The sequence below is a fragment of the Mus pahari genome, chromosome X (assembly GCF_900095145.1).
Source record: "Mus pahari chromosome X, PAHARI_EIJ_v1.1, whole genome shotgun sequence".
NCBI lineage: Eukaryota > Metazoa > Chordata > Mammalia > Rodentia > Muridae > Mus > Mus pahari.
Window position 1 is genome coordinate 48,258,420 of NC_034613.1, and position 26,469 is coordinate 48,284,888.

General features: G+C 43.1%; 1 protein-coding gene across 7 annotated transcripts in view; it reads right to left on the reverse strand.

The window, feature by feature from the left end:
- Positions 1-26,469, reverse strand: part of Arhgef6 (Rac/Cdc42 guanine nucleotide exchange factor 6) — a 113,384-nt gene that overhangs the window by 77,623 nt on the left and 9,292 nt on the right. For 4 of the 7 annotated variants that reach the window (XM_029534314.1, XM_029534313.1, XM_029534312.1 and 1 more), the window contains exons 3-4: positions 4,275-4,359; positions 2,024-2,145 (exon numbers count right to left, since the gene is read on the reverse strand). In XM_029534314.1, the coding sequence (XP_029390174.1) occupies positions 2,024-2,145; positions 4,275-4,359 (207 nt within the window). Of the gene's footprint in view, positions 1-2,023; positions 2,146-4,274; positions 4,360-23,489; positions 23,509-24,340; positions 24,414-24,660; positions 24,970-26,469 lie in introns of those variants that run through there. The other 3 variants (XM_029534316.1, XM_029534317.1, XM_029534315.1) reach the window with 3 other exon arrangements.

Sequence of the window (26,469 nt, forward strand, 5' to 3'; positions counted from 1 at the left end):
AGGGAGGGAGGGAGGGAGGGAGGGAGGGAGGGAGGGAGGAAGGAAGTCCTAAAAGATGTACCCTGATCTTCACATGCATCTGCATTCATACACAGATAAAACACGCAAACAACAACCATAATAATATAAACTTTTAAAATAAAAAACTGCATTTCTCAGAATGTATAGTTTTGAAGGAGTCATAGCTTTCATTTCCCTCTTCTTTTTCTAAACCTGGCTACTTAGCTGAACCAGCTACAAAAGTAATATACCATTCCATTCTGCTTCTGTCCAACATAAAACTTGGTGTAAATATTAGCTACTAACCCACTCTTATAAATACCACTCCCATCTCGCAGTTACTAACAAATCTTAACTAGACCAGGCTTCCATCCTAAGTAAAGACCATTTACACTGTGATCAAAGTTAGGCCGGGTAGGTGAAGGCACACATGCATGGTGTGCACACTTAGGATTTGAAGGGGAAAAGATAAGGAGTTCAAGGGTATCCTCCACTACACAGAGTTTTCAAAGTCAGCCTGGGCGCCATGACACTACCTCATAACACTCACAATTATTTAAGTCCAAAGTTCTGGGTTTAGCATCTGAAAGTCACAGACCCTTGTGAGAATCTGGTAAGCTCAGTATAGCTTTCTTTGCTCATATTAGTTTACCCACATGAGCTTTTACACACAGCTTAAGAGAGGGCAAAGAGTATGGTGCCATAGCCTTCATCAGCTTCTTTGGGGGCTGTTTGGCAATGACAGGGTTGGTAGAGTGCTTAGCTGGCAGGCAAGAAGCCCTGGTTTGATCCCCGGCCCTGTATAAACCAAGTCTGATGGAACACACCTGGAATCCTAGCACTTAGCAGGGGGAGGCAGGAGTATCAGAAGTTCAAGGTCATTCTCCACACAGGACATATCAAGTTTTATGCCAGGCTAGGTTATGTGAAAGCCTGCCTGAAAAGAACGAGGAGGAAGAGGTGACCTCAAGAAGAATAAGAAGCACCTGCTTAGATGCTCTGGAAATAACAAGTTGTGGTGGCCTACAGTAAGCCAGTGGCTTTTGACAAGAATGAAAGAACAGAAAATGCCATTTCCTCTCAAATCAAAGCTTCTAAGACAGTGGTTCTCAACCTGTGGGTGGTGACCCCCTTGGAGGTTGAATAATCTTCTCACAGGGGCTGCCTAAGACCATCAGAAAACACAGATATTTATATTACAATTCATAACAGGAGCAAAATTACAGTTATGAAGTAGCAATGAAAATCATTTTAAGGTTGGGGGTCACCACAACATGAGGTACAACACAAAATGAGAATCACAGCTTTAGGAAGGTTGAGAGCCATTGGTCTAAGACCAGATGCAAAGACAACTAGGCGATCCAGTATGGAGATTTATCATGGGTTAATATTTAAAAGTGTTCTTTTGAGACACCAGATTTGAATGTACAATGGAGCCCAGGTTAACCTCAAACTAGTGATGCTCCTGCCTCAGCTTCTAGAGTGCTGGGAATGCAGGTTTGTGCCACCCACCTCCAACTAAGCTTCTTTCTTGCTCAATAAGAATTCATGGACAAAGAAAAAGAAGAAGGAGGAGGAGGAGGAGGAGGAGGAGGAGGAGGAGGAAGAGGAGGAAGAGGAGGAAGAGGAGGAGGAAGAGAGAGAGAGAAATCAAGACCAGAACAATAATGAGAATTTATTGATTGCCTGTGAGTGCCAGGTAATAACACATTCTAATAAACTCCTGGGGTAGGGTAAATGATGGCAAAGTGCCATCAGGGGCACTCATAATGACTGACATTTGCATAGCATTCTCAGTTAAGTGACTAGCTGAATTCTAGTAAGCAACAGAGCATAACCCCTGAGGAGCTCCACCTACCTGCTTTCTCCCAGGATTCCCACTCCGTAACTCACACTCTGGTGACACCCCAAACAAACAGAATACCTACCTCACCACATACAGAAATTCATGTGAGATGTTCATCCCACTTGCCAGATTTTTAAAAGGAAGTGGTTGGGGAATGGGGGCACGTATACTACTTACCGCCTTTTCCTCGCTGTGCTGCTCTGGAGCTGTGCTGGGAAGGGCCACCTGTGGGTTTGTCTGAGCGCTGGTCACAGCACTAAGAGAAGAGGACCGTCCACATGGTCTTTCTGAGAGCTGATCTGTGAAGAGAGGAAAAGGCATGGGGAAAATGAATAAATAAATAACGCTCACGGCAGGAAACCACCTACAGCAGGAGAAAGAAGCTCCAGCCCAGGACATTTGCAAAGCCATCCTAGCAGCTCCTGGGACAATATGGCTCTGAACAGGCTGTATTTTTAGGCCTCCCCCTCCCTTTTTTCCTTTTCAATGGCCAACTTTTTCCTTCTTAACCTTACTGGCCACTGCTGTCCAGTATAATGAAAAACAGCGGCAGAACCACATTTTCTCCTAACCCATTTCCCTACAACTCTCCCTTACGGAACCAGTTGCCACAGTATGTATGCCCTGAGATCCAAGGCAGTCCTATATCGGGTACCAAACAGCTGTTTGTGGCTCTTAATACTTTTGAAATATTTTAAATTTCTCTCTTTGTTTGCTGGCTCATAACTCAGGGGTTCTTTGCTTACATGTAAAAATATGTGTGGCCCACATAACATAAAGTCTCCCTGGTGTTTTGGGGTGGGGTGGAGAATCAAAATGAGGGAGAGGGTGTGTTTGAGACAGATGCAATCTTGGTACTAGAATCATTTGGTAAAAATCAAACACAGGAGCTTTCTCTTGCTTGATTCTTTGTGAAATTTGATCAGGCCTGGGCTGAGCTGGGTGGTTTCAGCACTCTGAGAGTGTATTGAAGGGAGAGGCTGGCTTCTTGACAAATTCAAATGAGGTTCCTTTCCTTTCCACTTATTTTTAAAAGATATAAACTGCAAAAGTCTAAAGCCCAAACATTCCCTAGGCGACAGGCTCAGCATCCGAGTAATCTCCTTGAGGCTGTGGGTTTTTACTTTCACCTCCTTGTATTTTTATAAATATCTGTGGTGAGCGAAGAGACTGTAAAACTTGCTAGAAGAGTTTGGCAAAGAAACATATAATTTGTGTGGCATAATGTTAGAATTATACCATCCTCCCTTCCCAGAACTGGATACTTGTCATGTGCGTTAAATATAGCTACTTGAATTAGCTGTACTCTCTGCTATATGCCTTGCAATAGCTCAAAAACCATTTTTTTCCCAAATAGCAAAAGAACAACTTCAGAGAAGTATTTTTCCACATTTTGCCATTATCTACAGCTCTTTAGAGTAAAACTATAATTACTTGATGGCTTCCTAGATTCTCTGTCCTACTCGGCACTTGATTATATTGTCTGCTCGGTTCTCTAATTGGTTCACGTGGGTAAGTTGAGTCCCCATAAATAGATGGTGATTTTCTCAAGGGCAGGGCCAGATTGTCTACTTCCTCCTTGGCACCTGGCAGTACTGAGCACAGTCGCTTGGCTCTTAAGCCATTCAAGCAGCAGCATTCATGTTTGGCATAAGGGCCCTGGATAATTCTGTATGGATTTGAATCTTAGCTTAGCCATCCAGTTTCTAGTTGGGTAACTGTGGGCCTGGCCTTCGTAATCTATAATGTTGACTTTACCATCCCTATATCCACCACTGGTGTTTGACCAATTGAATGAGACCACTCGGAGCTACTGAGACAGCCTAGACCCAGGGAAAGGGCTCAAAGCACTTGAACTCACAATGACTACTATTGATATAGTTAAGACATTGATGCCACAGAAGAAATGGCTTTCTAGTACAGTTTTATCAGTTTCCTCTTTGCTCAGCTTATACTTAATAATCTCCAATACAGTGGATATGAAATGTACTCTGTACATTCATTGGGGAATCTGAGGTTTCATTCCAAGTGCAAAGCTACTGAAAAGCTCCTTTTTATGACCTATGGAAAACTACAAGAAAATTATCACTGCTGGAGAAAGGGAAGTGATGGCTGCTTTTTGTAAACCTTATTTTTTTTAAGGAGGAACTGGTCTTTCCCTTTTTTGTCTGTCTTGTTATACTCAGTTGGCGATCCAAAAGCTTTTCATGAAGTCACTTTTTGGTTCTTATTGTTATGCTAAGAATATTAGGATTTCATAGGTATGTATTCTTTCTTGCTATTCTGTGATAGATACATTTGAGTTATAAAATAAGTATTTTATATTTTTAAAATTTATTTGGGGAAGGGGAGAAATTTGTACCATTTGCACAACTGTGGCCATAGTTCATTTCTAGAACCATGGATTGCAATCACCCATGTGCCTTACCTTCAGTGGCTTTGTTGACAGCTAAAAGAGTATTCAGAACCTTGGAGAAATTGGCCCCCGAATAGAGGTCATCAGGCTCAAACACCTATTAGAAAGGAAATTTGAAACTGTAAGACACTATAAGTAATTAACTCAACAACTGAAACTGGGAAAAGACCCCTTGCTTTAGTACTCAAGAGTGAAAACAATGTACAAGACAAGATACAAGCCTCTGCATACCTTCTAGAGAAACTAGAGCAGCAGCGGAGCTGCATAGTGGCATGTGGCAGCCATCAGTGACTCAGAACAAAACAGCACTTGGGATATGAAAGGCAAGCCGAGAAAGTAGCACCCACCCGGAAATCTAAAGCGCATGCTCAGACCCACTCTCCTAACCTGAACCTATGAAGCTCCTCAGGCAGTTACAGGAAGCCTGTGTGCAGAGGTTCCCGTTACTGCCCAACACCTCTCCAAAGGCCTCAGAAGCCTACAAATAAGGAGGTGAGGCTTACTGCTGTATATCTTATTAACCGTCCTCACTGGTGGCACGGGCACAAGTAAGTCCCTGTCTCTCCTCCCCTTCCTCCCTGCTGCTGCCCAGCTGCTTAGGATCCCAATGCCACATTGCAGAACTGCTGCCCCAGCCTGCCTTTTGCTTAAAGCCTCACTTCCTGTTTTCTGATGATTGATCTTGCCCTTCTCATCTGTGAACTACAAGGATCTGACTCTCCATCTGCCTGAGCCCATGAGTTCTTCCTGGCTTTGGGTGACCTTTCTAGGTATGCCAGGTCTTTCTGACACTTTGGCCAAGCACAGTGGATCGCATCTGTAGTCTTGGCACTTGGGAGCCTGAGGCAGGAGGTTTACCATAAAATTTAGGCCAGCCTGGGCTACAGACTGGGTTCCAGGTCAGGCTAGAGTGAGACCTGCCTAAAAATAACATATGCAGGGCCAGTTTTTGCAATCTGATAGGTTACTCTCCCTACTGAAAGTGTCAAATACCTATTGATATATTCTCTGTGTGTGTGTCTGTCTCTGTCTCTGCCTCTGTTTCTCTCTCTGAATCACTGTATTCTCTGTGTGTGTGTCTCTGTCTCTGTCTCTCTCTGTCTCTCTCTCTCTCTCTCTCTCTCTCTCTCTGTGTGTGTGTGTGTGTGTGTGTGTGAGTGTGTGTGTGTGTGTGTGTGTGTGTGAGTGTGTGTGCATGTGTTAGAGGACAACTTTTGAGAATCAGTTCTCCTCTACCATACCATATGCATCCCTGGACATTAACTCTGGTCGTCAGGCTTGGCTGCAAGTGCCTTTAATCCCTGAGCCATTTCACCAGCACCCTTGTTTTCAATGTAAAATAAAATGTTGGTTTTAAAATATATTCCCCGTATTACAATATGTTGAGGCATCTTACAGTATATCAAGCACAGGCACAATTGAAAGGAGGCGTTCAATAGTGGAGCTATTAGCTAGGCATGGTGACTCACACTAGTAATCACTCAGCAATTAGAATCAGGAGGATCACCAAACCTTCAAGGCCTGCTTAGTCTAACTACCTGAATTTGAGTCCCAGAATTCACATGTGGTAGTAAAATGTTAACTCCTTAAGCTGTCCTCTGCCAGCCTCTATAATCATACGTATGGAGTAGACATGGGAACACACACACATATACACATGCAGAGAGAGAGAGAGGGAGAGGAAGTAAGCAGGTAAGAAGCACAGACAGACTTTTAGTAAAAGGATACCACTAATGTTTCTGAAGAGTTAAATAGTACTGCATTCCAAATGTTTAAAAAGCACGTTTCCAGGAACGAACTGAGATGTGTTCTATTTTAGTTTGCCAAAGCCAAGGTAAACACAACACAATACATGGTGGTGAGAGCATCCTGAACCCCAGGGGATGACCTAGTCAATCTCCCCTAGAACTGACCCACTGGGTGAGAGTTCATGACACCTATGCCAAAATGGAAGAGTCTCCATGTTCCCTTTGTGTTGTGTGTTCTTTTGACAATTTCACACACACACACACACACACACACACACACGGTGCATTCTCATCACTGTCATGCCACCCTCTCTGACAGTCCTCCCACGCCCCTATTATCCACCCACCCTCATGTCTCTTCCTTTTATTTATGTTTTCTTTTGCTTTGTAACCCCCTGAGTCTAAGTAGGGCTGTCTGTGAAGTTCATTTGTTTTTAATCCTATCCTCCCAGTGGGATTGTGCTTATATGTGTTCCTGTGGATATGGAAAAGGTGGGCAGACTTTACAATAATAAGCAAAACGCAAGGCTAAAACAGAGATGAGAGTAAAACCTGGGATGCAAATTTCCCCTGTGTTTTACTTGAGTTCCTCACCCAGCCTGATGGCTTACATGTGGTAACACTGGTAATCTTAAAATATCCTGGTATTTGACCGAGTTTTAGAACACATGAGTTGATCATAAAATAAAACATGCATCAACACGAGTCACTGCTCAAATGAGGAAGTTGCCTGGACTGCACCCAGTTCCCTTTTGAGAAAACCCAAATATGCTTGAGCTGATCCACAGATGCTTGCCTTCTTACAGCTAGCCTGTTCGAGAGCAGCGGGAAGGATACAGGAAGGCATTGCACACGGCCTTTAGAGATGAGTAGAAAAACAATACACATGGGTTGTTTTAGAGCATTTGGTGAACCAGATACATCAATAGATAGATTCCACTACACCATAAATTCCTAAGATCTAAATTGATTTTTTTTTTGAGACAGTGCTCCTTGTAGCACAGGCTGGCCTGGAACATACTTTGCAGTGAAAGATGACCTTGAACTTTTAAGCTTCCTGCTTCTACCTCCTGGGTTCTGGGATTAGAGGTGTGCAGCACCATGCCCTTTAAACGTGGTCCTGAGGATTAAACCTAGGGTTTTGTGCATGTTGAACAAGTATTTGACCAGTGAGCTATATCCTCAGTCTCTCCAAAGTGAGTATTGGAAGCTCTACTCTAGATCTTTCTTCTGTGAACTTGACCTGGGCCCCTTCAGAGAAGGAAATATAATTTGGAGAGAGCACATCACTTCCATTCATTGCCAGCCATTGAGACCATAATGCAAATGAGAAATGTGAGATTGAATTTACAGACGAGGATGTTCAGAAAGACCAAGTGCACTGGTGCCCAACTGGAAAAAATCTGGAGGAAAATTCCTTAAGGTGGAGTGAGATTTAAAACAAGAAGAAATGAGGTACCATTCAGGTCACTCAAGTAGGAAGAACACTAGCTGTTGTTTGTTCTTTTTCTTTGGTTTGTTTTTGAGAAAGCTATGTAGTTCTGGCTAGCCTAGAGCACACTGTATACAAGAATCCTCTTTGCCTGCCTCTGGAGTGTTAGTATTACAGGACTGAGCTACCACACACGCAGCCCTAATGTTTCAAAATGGAGAACTAATCTGTCTTTCTAGCTGCAAACCCTGGGGCGTGTGGAATGGTAAAGTACATACTTATCCAAAGTGCTTTTCAAAGTTAAAGTCAAATCATGACAAAGTTGTGATGCTATCATCTGTTTATTGTCCAGTATATGACCATGATTCTGTTAGCTGAACTTTCCTTATTCCTCTTTAAGTCCAGAAATAAGGCACGTGGTTCATTTAGATCCATGACAGTGAGATAAATGGCTACCCTCTATTCATTTTACCACTTCTGTGACTCAGACAAAATAAAAGAAAGAAAGGACTTGAAATATTGCTAGAGAACCTGAAGGTGCCACTCCAACAATTGGATGTATAGGACTCAAGTTCAAAAACAACAGAAACTCAACTCTGGATAAACAATAGAGAAGGCACTCAGTAAACATCATTAGGGATTCTTTTCTGAATATCGCCAGCCAAAGTCCACTCCAACGTCAGCACATGATATAAGACAAGACATTTAGTTTTGACAAGTTTTTCCATTCTGGAAATATGCAATGACATCAAACCCATTTTCCATCCTCTAAATGTCAGTTGAGAATTCTGAGATCTTGGGGATCTACCAGGGTAAACTATGCAAACATTATTATATTTATGACTTTACAAATATATCCTTTTGGAGTCACTCTCAGTTTCAACATGTAAGACAACGAGACAAAGTAGTGACACTCAGATTCCTCTCTCTCTCTCTCTCTCTCTCTCTCTCTCTCTCTCTCTCTCTCTCTCTCTCTCTCTCTCTCTCTCTCTCTCTCTCTCTCTCTCTNTNTNTCTCTCTCTCTCTCTCTNTNTCTCTNTNTCTCTCTCTCTCTCTCTCTCTCTCTCTCTCTCTCNNGTCGAGTCTGTCTGTCAATTCCCACCGACTCCATGCCCATCTGTCCGAGACTCTGATTTGCATGGATTGAGGGATTGAGGAGGGTCCATTGAGCCCAGTCCATGGCAAGTAAACACTCCTCTACCCCCTGGTCCATTTTCTCTTACCTTCCCCTTTTGGACAAGATCTCATGGAGCCTAGTTAGATCTCAAACTCCCTATATAGCCAAGGATTACCTTTCAACTTCATATGTTCCTGCTTCTACCTCCAAAGCCCTGGGATTAGAGACATGGACCACCACAGCAATCTCTATATTGTGCTGGGAAAGAAACCCAGGGCTTCATGCACGCTACTTACTGAGCTCCTCCTCCATTCCATCCCTCACTAATCATATAATATGATCACTGATTTGTTTGGCCCCTGTCATCTGCCCAGCTTGATGCTTAGAGAATAAATATATATATATGGCAATGATTTGGGTGTTTATGTCACCGAAATTTATAGTGAAACTTAATCTTTGACGTGGTACTATTTGCAAGTGGTAACAATGGGAAGTTATTTGGTCCAAGCATTGATACCTTACAAATGGGATTAGTAACCTTATTAAATAGATGAAAGTAGGGCTGTGGTTCAGTCATTAGGAGCACTGGCTACTTATTTCTAGGACCAGAGTTAAATTCACAGCATCCACATAACAAGTCACAACTCCAGATCCAGGGAATATGACACCTTGCCCTCACTTCTTCTGCTATCAGGCAAACATGTGATGCAAGGACATACATGCAGGCAAAAAAACTCACACACATAACACAAAATAAATTTTAAAATGAATAAATAGGACCCCAAACAACTGTTTTGCCCTTTCTACCATATGAGGGCACTGTGATCATGTATTTACCAGCTACTGGACTTTTCAACCCCCTGGGCCATGAATAACACAATATATTTCTGTTCTTAAAAGGTTATGCTATTTTGACATTATCATAGACTAAGATTAAACTTTTTCATTTTATAAGTTTCTCACAGCAAGCCTGCAATATGGGAACAATTATTCGCTCACTTCCTTAAATGAGTAAAGTAAGACCCAGCGTAGTCGTCACAGGCCGAGACAGTGCTGGACCAATACAAATATATAACTAAGGAATTGGGGGTGTGGTTCAGTTGGTCGAGTGTCTGCCTAACTTGGATTTGACTAAAGCCCAGGATTTGCCATCTAGCACTCTGTTAATTAATCAGGAGTGTTAAGGTAATCTCAATAGAGAGGAGGCAGAAGCAGGAGAATGGAGGTCAAGTTCATCTTCAGTTACATAGCAAGCTTGAGGCCAGCCTGAGATATCTGAAGCCTTCCCTCAAATGAAAACATGTACAAGTGGGTGCTCTGAGGGGCACTGTAGCCTTGCACATGTGCTTGGCGTTTCCATGAGACATAGGAAAACACAGAAAAGCCATCCCTGTAGCATCTGTACCATCTGCAGTTTGCTAGAATTCCCAAAATGACTAATTCTACTAATGTGGCAATGAGAAACTCCCCCATACTAAACTGCCTCCCAAGAGGCCCTGCCTAATTCCTGGGCTGACTTTCCATTTCCCAACACAACTCATGCTGCCTTTGCCAGAGTCAAGAAGAGCAGTTAACATTCTGTAAGGGAGTAGTCACATGGGCGGGGGGTGGGGGGAGCTTGTGGTTGCAACAAGGAGCTAAGCCACCTCCTGACTGCCTCATTATCATGCCTTACACACCTGAGTTAAGCAGTCACAGCCGCCAGCCACATCCTAGTTAAGAAAGGAATCCACCCCACCCCCACCATTATACTTTGGAACCAGCAACTCCTTTAATGTCACTGTGCCTTTAGTAGTACCGAGTGAACTCCCATTTCAGGTTAGAATTTCAAGTTTACATTGATCACAATTGGCTTCATCACTCTTTTTTTTTTAATCTAATCAAGTGAAAAACAAGTGATCCTATGGAACCATGAGGACATGCTCTTTCCAGCCTGTTTAAAGAAAAGATGCCAAATATTTAAGGACATTTCAGTGCTTCCCTGTTCAGCTCACTCTTATGAGAAGGAATCTTAAATTACCACCGAGCTCATCTTGAATCTCATTCTCTAATTCTCACAGCTGAACACACTGCCTCTGCTGACCTCTGAACTTTGAAGGAAATGTCATTACATGATATAGCTGAGGAAGCCAATCTGAGCTGCTTAGTCATATCTCGCTGGTGCCATTGCTTCTGGCTCTGTAACCTGTGAGGCTTCCACCAAGCTCCTGCTAAAAGCAGTCACAAAGTCAGCAACAAATAATGCTCTTAGCTCCGAAATTGGGCTTCTTACCCACTAGCATTCCATTTACTAGAATACGGTGATGGTATTTGTAGCCGGGCTAATAACGGCTTGTCTATTGATGGGGAGCAAAATTAAAAGAGCAAACCCCGAATTCATTGGACTTTGATTCTCCCCATTTCTCTGCATTTCAGCAATTTAGGAAACATGGTCTGACTTGTGCCTGTAGTCATAACAACATCAGGTTTTTGAGAAGAGCTCTGGCATGGGGGTCCAGAGACCTAGTCTCTAATACTAGCATTGTCACTGGTAAACAGTTATAAGGATCTTAGGAAAACAACACTTCTTTCCCAGGGCTTTGGCAACTGGAAAGACTTTGATCAATCCACGCTAATGAAAAGTCTAAATAGGAAATCTCCAAGGCAACATCTTAGCAAGATCTCTGAGGTCTCAAATCTGATTCAATTCTCAAGGCTATAGGAAATGGATTCACAGTAGCCAACTTCACCAAAGACCTACTGTGTAAACTCAAATGTCAAATTCTCAATGTCTGCTAAAATATGCTGTTAAGTGGATATCAGGATTTCACTTCCTTATACTATACACAGTGAACTGAATCTAGTGGCTCAGGCTGTAATCCTAGGTACTTGTGAGCCTCAGGTTGTTTGGGCTATAGAATTACTTCAATGCAAGCCTAAGCAAGTTAACAAGACACTGCCTCAAACCAGAAAGGGAAAGGGGCTGGGGATGTAGTTTAGTGGTGGGCTGCTTGCCTAGAATGCATGTTAACTATACAGTGCAAGGGAGTTGATGGTACTGTGAATAACAGAATAGACTTCATAAGTTTTTTTTTCCCAGAATGTCACTGAAAATGACTTACTCACAAATTCAAATTCTATCTCTATCATCCTGCCACTAAACATTTGGATTGTGATTTTGACTACAGGCAGTTTGTTTAATCACACATATTCTCTTGTCTCTGTGGGTTGCTATGTGGTCACTTTATATGACTAACACAGGCTCCTAGATGACTTGAACCGCATAGACTCCTGAGCTGGGAAGCCCAGTCTCAGGGTGCTGCTAGGAAAGAACTAAGGCCTAAGCCTCATTCCCCACTATTCATAGTCCTGCTTCACCAAATCAACTTCCCAAGCATCAGTGCACTGCAGTCCAGGACGTTACTCTTTTGTGTTATGCCTTCAGGGAAAACTCCACAGTAGACATTTATCTTCAACTGAGGGTTCAGTGCTCAGGAGAAAGGAGAAGGGACAAGAGATGATAGAGGCATCTGGAGTGGGAAAGCAGTCATTGGATTTTTTTAAAAAGACACTGCAATAGAGAATAACCAGCAGCAAGATAAAGGACTTGTAGCACAGGGGGAGCGAATTGCTCTTGTAGCTCCCCCACCACCTCTCTCTCTGTCACTGTAGCTTTTTCAGAACCACACTGGCTGCCAGTTTTCAGGAGGGAAGGGGGTGATGCCTCAGCCACTGGGGTCTCTTCATGTCAGAACCTGGGGTGGCCTCCCCAGCTGCTACCGCCACCCACTTAAGAAAACGGACTGACTTCTGAGTGTTCTAAATGGGAATGAAGAACACATTTTCCTGGAGGCCTGGCATCGCACCTGCTACATAGTCTCTGTGTATTTTTATAGTTTAGCCACATAAAGTATGAAACAAGCTTTTGTGGGCCAGCCAGAAAACATAATCACCATGGAAAGCTTTATTTCTGTGGGGGAAATATTTGTGTTAGGAACAACAACTCACAAGTGAATATTTGGGAAATTGTCTATTTTTTGTATCTTAAGAACACATTTCACCCGGGGATCCATCCCATAATCAGCCACCAAACACAGACACTATTGCATATGCCAGCAAGAGTTTGCTGAAAGGACCCTGATATAGCTGTCCCCTGTGACGCTATACCATTGCCTGGCAAATACAGAAGTAGATGCTCACAGTCATCTATTGGGTGGAACACAGGGCCCCCAATGGAGGAGCTAGAGAAAGTACCCAAGGAGCTGAAGGGGTCTGCAACCCTATAGGTGGAACAACAATATGAACTACTCAGTACCCCAAGAGCTCGTGTCTCTAGTTGCATAAGTAGCAGAAGATGGCCTAATCGGCCATCATTGGGAAGAGAGGCCCCTAGGTCTTGCAAACTTTATATGACCCAGCACAGGGGAAGGCCAGGGCCAAGAAGTGGGAGTGGGTGGGTAGGGGAGCAGGGTGGGGGGAGGGTATAGAGGACTTTTGGGATAGCATTTGAAATGTAAATGAAGAAAATATCCAATAAAGTAATTAAAAAAACACATTTCATTTAACCATTTATTTCTGTTCCTAGTTTACATTTCATCCATTCACTCTGCATGGAGAACACTGAGGGCATATGAAGGTCAGAGGACAACCTGTAGGACTCAGTTCTTTCCTCCCACCATGTGGGGACTGAGCAGGATATCAGGCTTTGAAACAAGTGGACCTATCCACCGAGTCATCTTATCCTCCTTTATAATATTTCAACTTTTCACTGTCACTAACCACGCACTCCCAAATCAACTTCTAAAACCCATAAGGCTCCCCCCCTCTTCTTTTCATAAGGATGGACAAAGGACCTCGACATTTTAGAACTTGGTGGTTTGAGGACCATGGTAAGTATATGAAGACTGAGAATCCCTCCAGTAGTGTCAGGATTAATGTTGTAGTAATCGGCTTTCACAGGGGCCTCGTGTAACTTGGTTGGAGCCTTAAAAGACAGGGAAAGCAATCATGCCCTACACATTCTAGGTATAGAACATAGGACTAGTGATGAGGCCTTCACACAGCAGAGAGACAAAGTTCATGAGCACAAGGACTCCAGGCTTCCGGAACAGCAGTCCCTCTCTTAGTTTCCATGAAGTCCTCCATGGACCAACCCTCATGTTTCTCCTGAAAGAAGTTCTAAGGTGTGTGATGCTGCACAGCAGGGCCCTCGGTGATCTACCAGCTCTTCATAATCTACATGACTTTTTTTCCCTTGGGAAGTACCAAGATTACTCATGCCATTCCAATTGGATGGTGGCGTCTCTGAAGTCCAAACAGACCTACTGCTCTGCCAACACATGGGACATCCGTGATGACTAACAGTCCCTCACTGACTGACTGACAGGATGCTTTGTCAGAAAGACTTACATGAAGACAGACCACGTCTACAATGCAAGACTTGTAACACCAGTATAATCTTATCACTCTTCTACCTTCTATGTCCAGAAGTGCTCCTGTTACACAGTAGGATTTCAATAGATATTTGAATACATACTGAATGTTTCCATGTTCTCATCAATAGATAATTAATCATGACCACAGAAAAGGCATTGCTGAAAGCACAATAAACCCAGAGAGAGGGCTAGGGATGTAGCTCAGTGTCCCAAGTGCTTGCTCAACATATGCAAGGCCCAGGTTCAACCTCTAACAGCACAAAATAAAATAAACTCAGAAAAATACCACTTAAGAAACAACAAAAAGAATACCAGTCATCATCCAGCATTGTAGTAAACAACTCTCTAAACCAAGAAATACCAATTTTCATCTGAAAAATTCGGTAATTAGTCTCTGTGACTTGGAAGTGGCCAAAGGCACTTCAAAGTTTATTGCTGTGTATCTCTTGAATCATGTACCAAATATGGCTTCGGCCCATTAAATCTCATAAAAAACGCCATGATCTAAGTATTCTAGAGAAAATAAACATGAAGGATTTGTAAGCTTTCATTGCCTTGCTGAAATGGACTATATTTTACTTATTGTATTATATAGCAGCAAAATGACAAAGAATACAAGCTTTACCCACTGGTTCCTACACATGTTCTAAAACCAGCTTCAATTCACTTGCAGAGGATATGGCAAAATAACTCCTCAGAAACAGGACGAGGTAACTTTCGATTTGAAAGACTATAATCTACATATCCAAAGTTCTTCTGACAGTAGCTTATCTGGGTGGGAAGGATGTTGCATAAAAATTAACTATCATTTTCTTTCTTTCTTTTATAAGCAAGGTTTCATGTAGCCCAGGCTAGCCTGGACCTCACTATGTTGGGTTTGATCCCTGAACTTCTGATCCTCCTTCATTCATCTCCCAAGTGTTGGAGTTACAGGAATGCATTGCCACATTGGTTTATGCAGTTCTGGGAACAAAGTCTAGGGTTTCCTGGATACTAGGAAATCACTCTACCAACTAGGCTGCATCCCCCTACCTCTTTAGTTAGAGATTATATTTAGCAATTTTTCTGGCATGTTTCTGTCTCTGTGTAACTTTTTTTTAAGAAGTCTTTTTCAGAGACAGCAATACTTAATGGGCATTAATTAATTAGTTTATTAGTTGGTTAATTAATTAATCAATTTTTACAACATTTCATTACAAACACCATTTTTACCTTGGAAACAATCCAAGCACTGTGACTTGTGCACTCAGGAACTCCGATATCAGAGACATTGGGTACAGGTCTCAATTAGCATCCACAGGTCAATGAATGGCCACCCAACAAAAACCTAACCTAAACTGCCTGCAAGATCACATTCATAAGCCAGGCGTGGAAGCTACTGCTTGTAATCCCAGCACTCAGAAGGCAAAGGCAGGGCAATCATCACAGGTTCCAGGTCCCTTTGATTGGGCTACACAATGACATGCTTGACAGCATGAGCTAGAGTGTGGCCCCAAGGGACTCAAAGGATGCTTCAGTGGCTAAAAGCACTTGTTGCTATTGTACAGGACCTGGGTTCAATTCCCAACACTCTTGTGATAGTGTTCAAAACATCCCTAACTCCACTTTGAAGTGATCCAATATGTTCTTCTAGTCTCCATAGGCACTGCACCCACATGGAAAATCTACATGCATGCAGCCAAGACATTCATACACATAAAATTTAAAAATGTGTATTCACAACAACAACAAAGAAAACAAACAAACAAACAAACAAAAAACATGTTCAGCTTTCTAGAGAGTAGCATGCAAAACTATTCTCAAGATGACCCTCCATAAGAAGTCCAACCTTTCTCACTACCTCAGTCTATCAATGTGCACCCACGGGCTCTTCTTTGTTCATCCTGCTTCTTTTGCATTTATTCTTCTCCTTTATAAAAGGCTACATAGCACCCGAACCCCAGAGCTCCATCATGGCTCATTCACAAGGATTGTTCCAAACACCACTCATCATCATCCAGTGGAATTCCCTACTTCTGAACTTGTCTTGCGTTTGGACTCTAGGTTCTGGAGCCACTAACTTGGATACCTAGCTATATGCTGTTAAATTCCACATTTTTTATTTAGTCACAGGCATGGTCCCACTGGTTGCCAGCCTCTTTCCCAATCTAAAATTCAAACAGGGGACAGAGACATGTTGTTCTTGGGAAGACCCAAGTCCATTTGCTAGCACCCATATGGTGGCTCACAACTATCCATGACTACAGCTCCAGGCGATCTGATTCGTCTCACCTTCATGGACAAAAGACACATGTTGCAAACAAATCTATGTAGGGGAAAATTCATATACAAAAAGTAAATATTTTAAAATAAAATTCAAATATATATTTACATCAAGTATACATGTCCTTTTGCCACATCTCTCCAAGAAAGAAGAGAGGGCAAAAGACTTTTATTTTCCTACTAAAACTTGATAAATCAGGACTCATATATTTTCTACCATTCTGTAAAATAAATTCTCTTGTTACAAAGTGCGATTGCAAGACTTCACTTCACCAAAAGGAAGTGAAGTTACCATCTGTGTCACTTTGGAAGAGGTCACAGGCAGGAATATTCCTTATGTAGATAGAAGTCTCATCTTGAAAGGTCAATGAAGGGACCATGCAAGCATGAAGATCTGAGTTTAAATCCCTAGCTCTGACATAAAACCAGGCAGATATACATACATACACACATATCAAAAACTTTAGAAAATAAAGAAGTCACCCCCACTTACACTAAGTTCCTATTTGGGGGGCACCTTTTACTTTTTTTTAAGACAGTGTTCCATGTAGTAGGCTGGTTTTGAACTCCTGATTCTCTTGCTTCTACCTTCAAAGTGCTTGGATTCTGTGTGTGCACCACTAAGCTTTCCATTCTGTTGTCTTGCCCCCCCCCCGCCTTTTGTTTGTTTGTTGTTTGTTTGTTTTTCAAGACAGGGTTTCTCTGTGTAGCTCTGGCTGTAAATCTGCCTGCCTCGGCCTCCCAAGTGCTGGGATTAAAGGTGTGTGCCACCACTGCCTGGCCTGTTGTCTTTCCTTGAAGGTTTTTTTTTTTTTTTTATTCCACATCTGAGAATTCCTAGGCATCAGCTGCCTTTAGAGAATGCAAACAGTTTAAGTTACCATCTCTCTTATAAATGTCAGAGAAGCTACATCTACAAAATCTGACCAGCATGATGCCTAAATAAGTCCTGAACGAGGGTGACATGAATCGATATGCTGACATGAAATGGGGAAAAATCTCATGAAGTCTGGACCCCAGATATAAAACTACAGACAACATAGAATATTGAGAAAGGTATAAATAGTCTTCCCCAGGGAAGAGCCCCCAAATTAGCTATTCAGTACCAAGTGTTCAGCCCTGAAACCATCATATATTTACATAAAAAGAATGTGCATACATACATACACACACTAAGAAGGCTGTATTTATATTTAGGAATGTGTGTGTGTGTGTGTGTGTGTGTGTGTGTGTGTGTGTGTGTGCGTAATGCCACTTAAAGGAAAAGGATTTGAATTTGAGAGAGAATAAGGAAAGTACATGGGAATGGTTGGTAAGAGGAAAAGTAACAGGGCAATGTAATTTATTTTAAGCTCAACACTAATAAAAGAAAATGCTTATTTGCAGTATATTTAATCAGAAGTTTCTAGATTTTATTTTATTTTTGAAATTAATTAATTTTACATGTGTGAGTGTTCTGCCTACATGTATATCTGAATACCACATGTATGTCTTGTGCTCATAGCGTCCAGAAGAGGCATTGGATTCCCTTGGACTGGAGTTACAGCCACTTTGTGAGCCATATGTAAGTGCTGAAAATCAAACTTGTATCCTCTGGAAGAATAGCCAGTACTCTTAACCACTGAGCCATCTCTTCAGCCTTCTAAAATGTTCTTTTTGAGATGGGATCTTGCTACATACCTAAGGTAGACCTGGAAAATCTTATAGAGCCTAAGTTGGTCTCAAACTTGTGACCCTCTACCACAACTTCTTTTGTGATGGGCTTACAAGCATGCACTGCAGCGCCTGGTTATAAATGTATTTTGTTAGTAAAGTACGTCACCCCTTTGATTTAAATATATTTCTCTAAAATAATCTCACTTTACTATAGACCTAGCTTTGAAGAACACACAAATTATAAAAGAAAATATTTCTTAGTATTCAGGGCTGTTTCCTAGGCATTGTTCTTCATAAAAGATGTTAGGAACTTGACACCTTAAAGCTGCCTCTTAAAATAAAGTCAACACTTCCACAGAGTAGAAAAATGTCTTGTTATTGTGTCTGGCGTGAGAGCAGTTCTTAATTATGGCTTTACTTGCCACTCTGAAAGCTTCTGCATTTTGTCTCACCTTGACTTAATTCCTTTTCCCTCATGTCCTATTCAATCCCTCAACTGACATGTCTGATCTCTCTAATAATATTCAAGTCCCTAAGAATGAATAAAGCTGGCATTTTACTCTATTTGTCTAAGTGGAACTTAATTAGAAAGGTAAATTTTCTGCCAGAAGCCAAACAGAAGTGTTGTGTGACTATCCGCTCTAGGGAGTCATCCTCACACTCCAAAGGCCATCATAGGAGATGTACATCTCTAACCCAGGCATGGCGCTGCACACCTGTAACCTCAGCACTTTGGAGGGGAAGGCAGGCGAATCATGAGAGTTCAATGTCAACTTTAGCTACACAGTGATAGAAAGTTGGAGGCCAGGACTGGGCTACATGAAACTCTACTGCAAAATCAAATAAAAAGATCCCATTTATCTGACTCTCTGAAGCAGGCTGTTACTGGCCAGGATGGGTAATCATGCTTTATAAAATGCTCCTAAGGGGGGAAACAAAAGGAAATGTAAGTTCTCTTTTCTAAAATCTTACTCACACTCATTTGGTTTTAATGTTGACTCTAATCCAGATTTGTGTGTGTGTGTGTGTGTGTGTGTGTGTGTGTGTGTGTGTGTGTGTGTGTGTAAAAGGGGCTTCACTCTGTTCTAGAACTAATTGACTAATTGTGTAAATCAGGCTTTCCTCAAACTCATAGAAGTCTACCTGCCTGGGCTGGAGAGATGGCTCAGCGGTTACGAGCACAGACTGCTCTTCCAAAGGTCATGAGTTCAAATCTCAGCAACCATATGATGGCTCACAACCATCTGTAATGAGATCTGATGCCCTCTTCTGGGGTGTCTGAAGACAACTACAGTGTACTTACGTATAATAAATAAAGAAATCTTAAAAAAAAAGAAAGAAAGAAAGAAAGAAAGCTACCTGCCTCTGCCTCTCAAGTACTTGAATTAAAGGTCTGTGCCACCGTACCTGGCCAGATTTTTTTTAACTGATAAGAACACATTGTATATGGTTCTCTAATCCAGACTGTTTCTGAGGGCAACTGAATACAATATGCCTCTTTATTCAAACTATGTAGTCTTGCCCAGCTAGCCTCAGCTCGAGCGCATTCTAACTTAGTCACATGCAGCACTCCTTTAGGATCACACACACACACACACACACACACACACACACACACACACACACACACAAATATGAAACTATTAGGTACAGAAAGATTGTTGCAAGCCATTCTTAAAGCTTGTATGATTGTCTCAAACTACAGTTAAGAATTCCAATCTGTGTTCCATGGGTTACAATGACCTGCAGTATCAATAAAATATGAACTGTCTGTAGTCTCCCAAAGCAAATATGTTATTTAAATTATTTTAAACACATTGCAACTTATTCTAAACTGCAATGACTGACTGGCTCTTCAATTAGGAAAAGCACTCACAATGCTGAATGGGCTCATCTTTGCAGTTAATCACGGAACCCGAGCCAACCCTGCCGCCACTATTCATCTAAAAAGCCCAGAAACATTCGACTTTGTTTTGCTTTCTAAAAAAGGTGTGTGTTAAGTATTGCAAATTATGTGAGGCTTTTGCCTTTGGCTTTAACATCTAGACAATTTTCCCAAACCAGGAAGTTTCTACCAAATAGAACATGGAAGTAAGACATAAGATGACTGGATGTGTTTGATTTCCAATTTCAAGTTTCATCCATGCCTAAATTTCCAGCATAGCTAATACAAAACACACAGAACCCTGGGAGAGCCCACACAGTTTATCCTTGCTCTACATCTAATTTGTTTAAATGTTCAGATTTCAAGAGATCATCTGGCTCACTTATCAAATAGGATTACCTTAACATAACTAAACCAAGGGAGCTGCTGTTTTAGTTTGGTTTGGTTTGGTTTGGTTTGGTTTGGTTTGGTTTTGGTTTGGTTTTGGTTTTGGTTTTTCGAGACAGGGTTTCTCTGTATAGCTCTGGCTGTCCTGGAACTCACTTTGTAGACCAGGCTGGCCTCGAACTCAGAAATCCGCCTGCCTCTGCCTCCCGAGTGCTGGGATTAAAGGCGTGTGCCACCAAGCCAGGCTGGGAGCTGCTGTTTTTATAATGCAGATCCATTTATCAATAAGTCTACTAGAAGACATCAAAGTTCCAATTAGAAAAGAGCTTTCAGGGTTGGGGTAAAGCTCATTTTGTAGAGTACTTTCCTTGAATGCACAAAGCCCTGGACACAATCCCCAGAATTACATAAACCAGGCCTGGTGGCATGTACCTGTAATCCCAGCACTCAGGAGATAGAGGCAGGGGGATCGGAAGTTCAAGATCGTCCTCTACTATGCAAAGAGTTTGAGGGCAATCTGGAAAAGACCCCACTGGAAAGAAAAAAAGAAGAGAGAAAAAGAGGAGAGGAGGAGAGAGGAGAGGTGAGGAGGGGAGGGGAGGGGAGGGGAGAGGGGAGAGGAGAGAAGGGAGAGGGGAGAGGGGAGAGAAGAGGAGAGGACATATGGCAGAGGAAAGCATCTAGCATTCACTGAATGTACACTTGGTGCCAGGCACTATGCAAACTGCGCTTTTATTGCTGTTTGACATTAACACTAGGGGTCCTCTGTATCATTACCACCTTCAAGACTGGCTCTACATACTCAGTATCCAACCCAGGCCAAACCAAGTTCAAAGCTGGGCTGAAGCTTTGACCTACTGTGCTACTATACTGTACACACACACACACACACACACACACACACACACACACACACACACACCAGGCCATCTGCATCATGTCTAATCTGCAGTCGCCTCTCTTTTCCCTTTATCCAAGATTTCTATTCTATTCAGGCACTGTGTCCCAGTTTGCAAAGTGCCTCCACAAACATTCCCTCATTACACCTCATCGACTCCTTCTAATCAGTGTGGGGTGATCAGCCAGGTTACCCTTAATGCTCACATGCTTAGATAAATAGAAGTAACTTATCTCTGAGTGGGAGCAGAGACAATGTCCTAAGATCAAAGCATGTAAGTCTCAGTGTAAGACTGGATCACCTCCTTACCTAAAGTCTCTGAATATTCAGCCTTTCTACCAACCACTTATTTAGCAACTCTTAGTGAGCACCAGCTATGAACCTTGTTCCATCCCAAGGACCTGAGTTATAAGGATGTCAAATTTTTGGTCTCTGCCTTTAAGGACTTCTAAGACAAGCCTACAGATATACTAGAACATGACCACAGTGAGTCCTGGCAGTTGTCCCCTTACCTCCACACATGTGCTATGCCATCTGTGCAGGTATACATGCATATACACACAGTAAAAATTACAATAATAATAAAGTAAACATTCTAAAAGAATCTGTGTAAAGGATATAAATGACCTAACCCAGCAGCTCCCTCTCCTTCCATCTGCTTCTCCCTCTCTATAGTCCAGGCTTGCCTGAAACTTGATGTACTTCAGGCTTCCCTCCAACTCAACAGTCCTTGTGCTCCAGCCTCCCAAGTGCTGGGATTACAGGCTTGTGCCAATACACTATGTCTTTCTTTATGGTCTCAGCAAATGTTTGACGTGGCTACATTGCTAAAATGTAAATAAACTAGAGAAGTGCTTCTCAACCTAGACGCACAGCAGAATCACTTGCATAGTTTTCAAAGTATATATTCTTAATGTTTTGTCCCTTTAGCGAACTTTCTGGAGGTACTTCCTAAAGCAGAGTACATATATACCCTATGACCTAGCAACAACTTTATTGTTATACTTCATATACTATAAGTTCAACAGAAATGTTCTTCAGGAGATACCCACAAAGATATTCATAGCAACATTGTTCATTGAAACAACAACAACATACATAACACACACACACACACACACACACAGAGAGAGAGAGAGAGAGAGAGAGAGAGAGAGAGAGAGAGAGAAACACTCTAAATGTCCATCAATGAGTGAATAGAAAAAGGCAAAATTTGGCATATCCATACAATGGAATACTATTCAGCAATAAAAAAACCAGTAATACCTACAACATGCTAGTTATTCAAATATTATGCTTAGTGCAAGGTAGTTTATGAAAACAAGCACATACTTTACTATCCAACTCATATACAGGTAACCCTCCACAGCACTCTGTTCTCTTAGGAGTCAGGTGTTCCTTCACAAGCAATCCTTACTGAGAAGGAACAAATGGCACTCAGTGGCACTGATAATGTCCTGTTGCATATGGATGGATCTTCCCTAAACCTCAGTTTCCACCATTATGGAATGGGTACAATGCCACCTGCCTATAGTGGTTATCCTGAGGATTAAATGAGATAATATACTTAAAGCATTCATCCCAAGGTCTAGAACATAGAAGTCGCTGGAGAAACGGTATTCAACTACGTTTTCACCTTTGCAACTAAGCCCCTAAGAACAGTGATAGGCACATTGCTGTAAATGAACCAAACACTGACCTCTCATTTTGTTCCCTGAATAAATGTCTAGAGATTTAAATACTACTCTATGAATGGTGTCAAATACATTTTGGAAATGTTTCAGTCCTGGTGGCTCCCTGTAGCCATCCCTTGCTATCCCTGAAGATGATGGGAAAGGTGGTGCACCAGGGGGTGAACAAAAGCTCCAGGCCCAACCCTCAGCCCTAATTACAGAGCAGAGGCTATGTGAACAAGAGGCCAAAGTGAGCGCTAACACAATGACCAGGTAGTTCAGAGCCACAGGCCATGCAATGTTTTTAATGAAACACTTTTGGACAAAGTATCATCTTTTAGAGGACACAGACAACAAGACCTAGGTAGGCTCCAAGCAAGAGCTCTGAGTTAGCTCCCAGTTAGCTCGTTGGCTCTACTACTAGAAGAGACTCTGCTTAACCAAACTTCTCTATTTCTTGATCATTGGAAGAAACGCCTGCTCTCAAATGTCCTTTATAAGGGCATGGTGAGGTGGAATTTGAGATAAGTGGAAAGCATTCCAAAAGAGGAGGAGGAGGAGGAGGAGGAGGAAAGGAAGGAAGGAAGGAAGGAAGGAAGGAAGGAAGGAAGGAAGGAANGGAAGGAAGGAAGGAAGGAAGGAAGGAAGGAAGGAAGGGAAAGGAAGGAAGGAAGGAAAAGAGAATTAAGTAAAAGTAAATTTTGCACTAAAGACATACAAGGTGAGATTTCTAGGTGCTGATTTACTGTACTCACAACTTCAGCCATCCTTCAGCAATTTGCATGGAAACAGCCCCTCTCTTGTTTTAACTGCTGCTCCAAGCATACCCTGCACCACATGGGCCTGGAGCTTGCTTATGTAAGAAGGGACTGCAGCATTGCCTGGCATGTAGCACAAGATTTTGCTTAAGAGAAATCTGCTCAAGTCCAAGGGCATGCCCAGGCCTTACAAATTTGGACAGAGGTGCTCTCAGTGGCGGAACGCTGAACTGTGGCTGGAGCAGATGATGTCATCAGAGATCCTTTTACCATGGTCAATGTCAAAATTAAGATAGGAAGTTCAAGGACAAACTGGATTTTTCCAGGCAAATACAAGTTTGAAAAGCAATCTGGACTTTAGAATCTTACCTTTAAAACCAGTACCTTAAAACGTAAACATTTGCCCAAATTTATCCTGTTTTATGTGGCATTTTGGTTTATGGGAAGATTTTATTGAAAAAAAAATAGTTTCAGAGCAAAGTACATTCTTTGAGTATATTTTTACTCCCACTACACTTTAAGAAAGGGGGGAACATATGAGTCACTCCTACATTCAAAACCAATAACAAACCAAAACTAAAAATATAAGATATTGAGAAGAAAGATATTTGAGGCGACAGAGATAAACTCAAGGGCTCTCTACTCCAGAGCTAAGAAACGAAATAGCTGGAATACCTGTTGGGTCCTTCACTGAATAGAAAATGAAGACTCTAAATCAACTACAGCTACACTGAATACAGGCAGAGTCCATCCGAAAAGGACTCCTATGACAGACTTATGTCAAACATTCCCCAATGCAAGGATTACTTCAGCTTGGGAGAGCATCAAATTAATATCAGAAACAGTACCGTTGACTTCTTGTTCTGGTTCGCGGAAGGGGAGAAGACAGAATCCAGTCTGCTATAAACCTTGCGGCCGAAGCTGGACAGCCGCCCTTAAGTTTGGCGCGTCCTCACCCTGAGCCCTGGCCCCCGCCCCCGCTCTGGGTACGCAGACACGGCACCAAGGAGAGGCCCTGGCAAAGAACAGACTGGCGGCTAGGGCTGCAGACCTAGGCGGTCAATCCTAGAAGAAGGGCGGCTCCTCCTCTGGCTCCACCAGCCCCCCCCCCAACATCAGGCCCTTGTAGTTCCCCTCCCCCTGACCCCTTGCCCCCCAGGCAGGTCACCTGGCTTGGCTTGGTTGTCCTCCTGCTGCTTGTTCCCTCCAGCCTCCTCCTCGGAAGTGGCTCGCCCTTCAGAGTCACGGGGCTGCCGAGCGCCGCCAGCCCGTGCCAAGGCTGCGGGAAGCGCTGTCCCCAGATGGAGCTGGGACCCTGCCCCGCGCGGTTACCACCAGGGCGAAACTGGAGAGCCCGCTGGTATGGCCGGCGGGGAGGGGCGGCTGCAACTTTGCTCCTGGACGCGTGAGGAGGGGGGAGCCCGTCTCCAAACTCCTTTCTGTGCCTCCAAGCTCCCCAGGCAAGGGATTTTATGTATTTATGTATTTATTTATGTATTTATTTTAATAAAGAGGGAAGTCAGGTTCTTGCCCTCAAGTTCTCTCTCTAGAGCAAGATCAAGGGCTACAGGAGGCGTGCCCCGGCGGGACGGCCACAGCAGGGGAGCTGATGGCCAGTGGGAGCCTGGACCCAGGGTTCCTCCAGACCCAGCTCTGCTGCCCGGAGCCAGAACCCGGGAGAGAGAGCAGCCTGGAGAGACCGGGCCAGCAGAGGGGAAGCTATGACCCGGACCTGGATCGCAGAAGTAGGAACTGGAAGTGACAGCGGCACAGGGCAGAGCAGCAACAGCAGCAGCAGCAGCAGCAGCAGCAGCAAGAGCAGCAGCAGCGGCGGCAGCGGTGGTGGCGGTGGTGGCAGCAGCTGCCTCAGCACCCCAGTAGCCAAGGAAGGAGCAAAAGCTGAGGTGTAAGGGCTGCAGCTACACTGCGCATGGCATGCTGTTGTCACCCAATTCCCAAGATCAGGGTTACAGTGCCTGGGCTGCCCAGGGTCTTTGCCAAAACCCTAATGGGAATGCTAGAGTCAAGGACTAGCTATTACTGGTTAGTAGACTGCTTTCCTCTCCTTCCCCTGGATAAGACTCAGGGACCTGTGAGCTGCATAGTGACCCACTGAGACATCCCCCATCCCTTTCCCTGAAACAGAGAAGTGCTCAGTGGCCCTTCACAGCCATCTCTTCCCTTAATAGACCCCCCAAATAGCATAGTCCTTTCAAAGACACACAGAGTAGGCAACTTCATCCAGGGCTCCTTTTCCAGTTTAGAGGAATGGACTCTATATAACCCAGACTGGCCTGGAACTCACAACCTCCTGCCTCCGCCTATGGAGTAGCTGAGAACACTGATGTGCTACAGTGTTCATTTTCATAGAAGTTCAACAGAGTAATGGGAGTACCACCTTCATTCAGCTAGTAAAGGTGGGGGAAGGTATCAGAACTCCCTTTAGTCTCCCTACTAGTTAAATTGAGTGGAAGTTTTGCCCCGTGGAAACAGATGAAAAAGGGCCAGATGCTGAAACATTATTCAATTTCTATAAAGTTTTCTTAGCTGTCTGTTGTGGTGCATGCCTTTAATCCCAACACTCTCGGGAGGTAGAGATGGGCATATGCCTGTGAGTTCAAGGCCAACTTGGTCTACATAGTGAGTTGCAGGCCAGCCTGAGCTACATAGTAAGCGTAGAGAGAGGAATTCTGACTTCACACAAGTACCCCTGCTGGGCCTTGAAGAAGTCCACTGTGCCCTTGGTCTGGCTCTTTTGTCCTACTTTCTTAGAGCTAGAGCAGGACAGTGATGGACTTAACTTTGACTCATAAGCATTGGTAAAGCTGCTTTACTTCTAGGAGTTCTTCCCTGCAGAAGAGTCCCTGGGAAATGGCAACTGGTCCATCCTACAGCCTCACTTAAGGGAGAGCACCTGTGCTGTTGCTGTGACAAGGCAGATGGAGTGACTCAGGAAGTCAGGAGAGTGGTGGTGGTG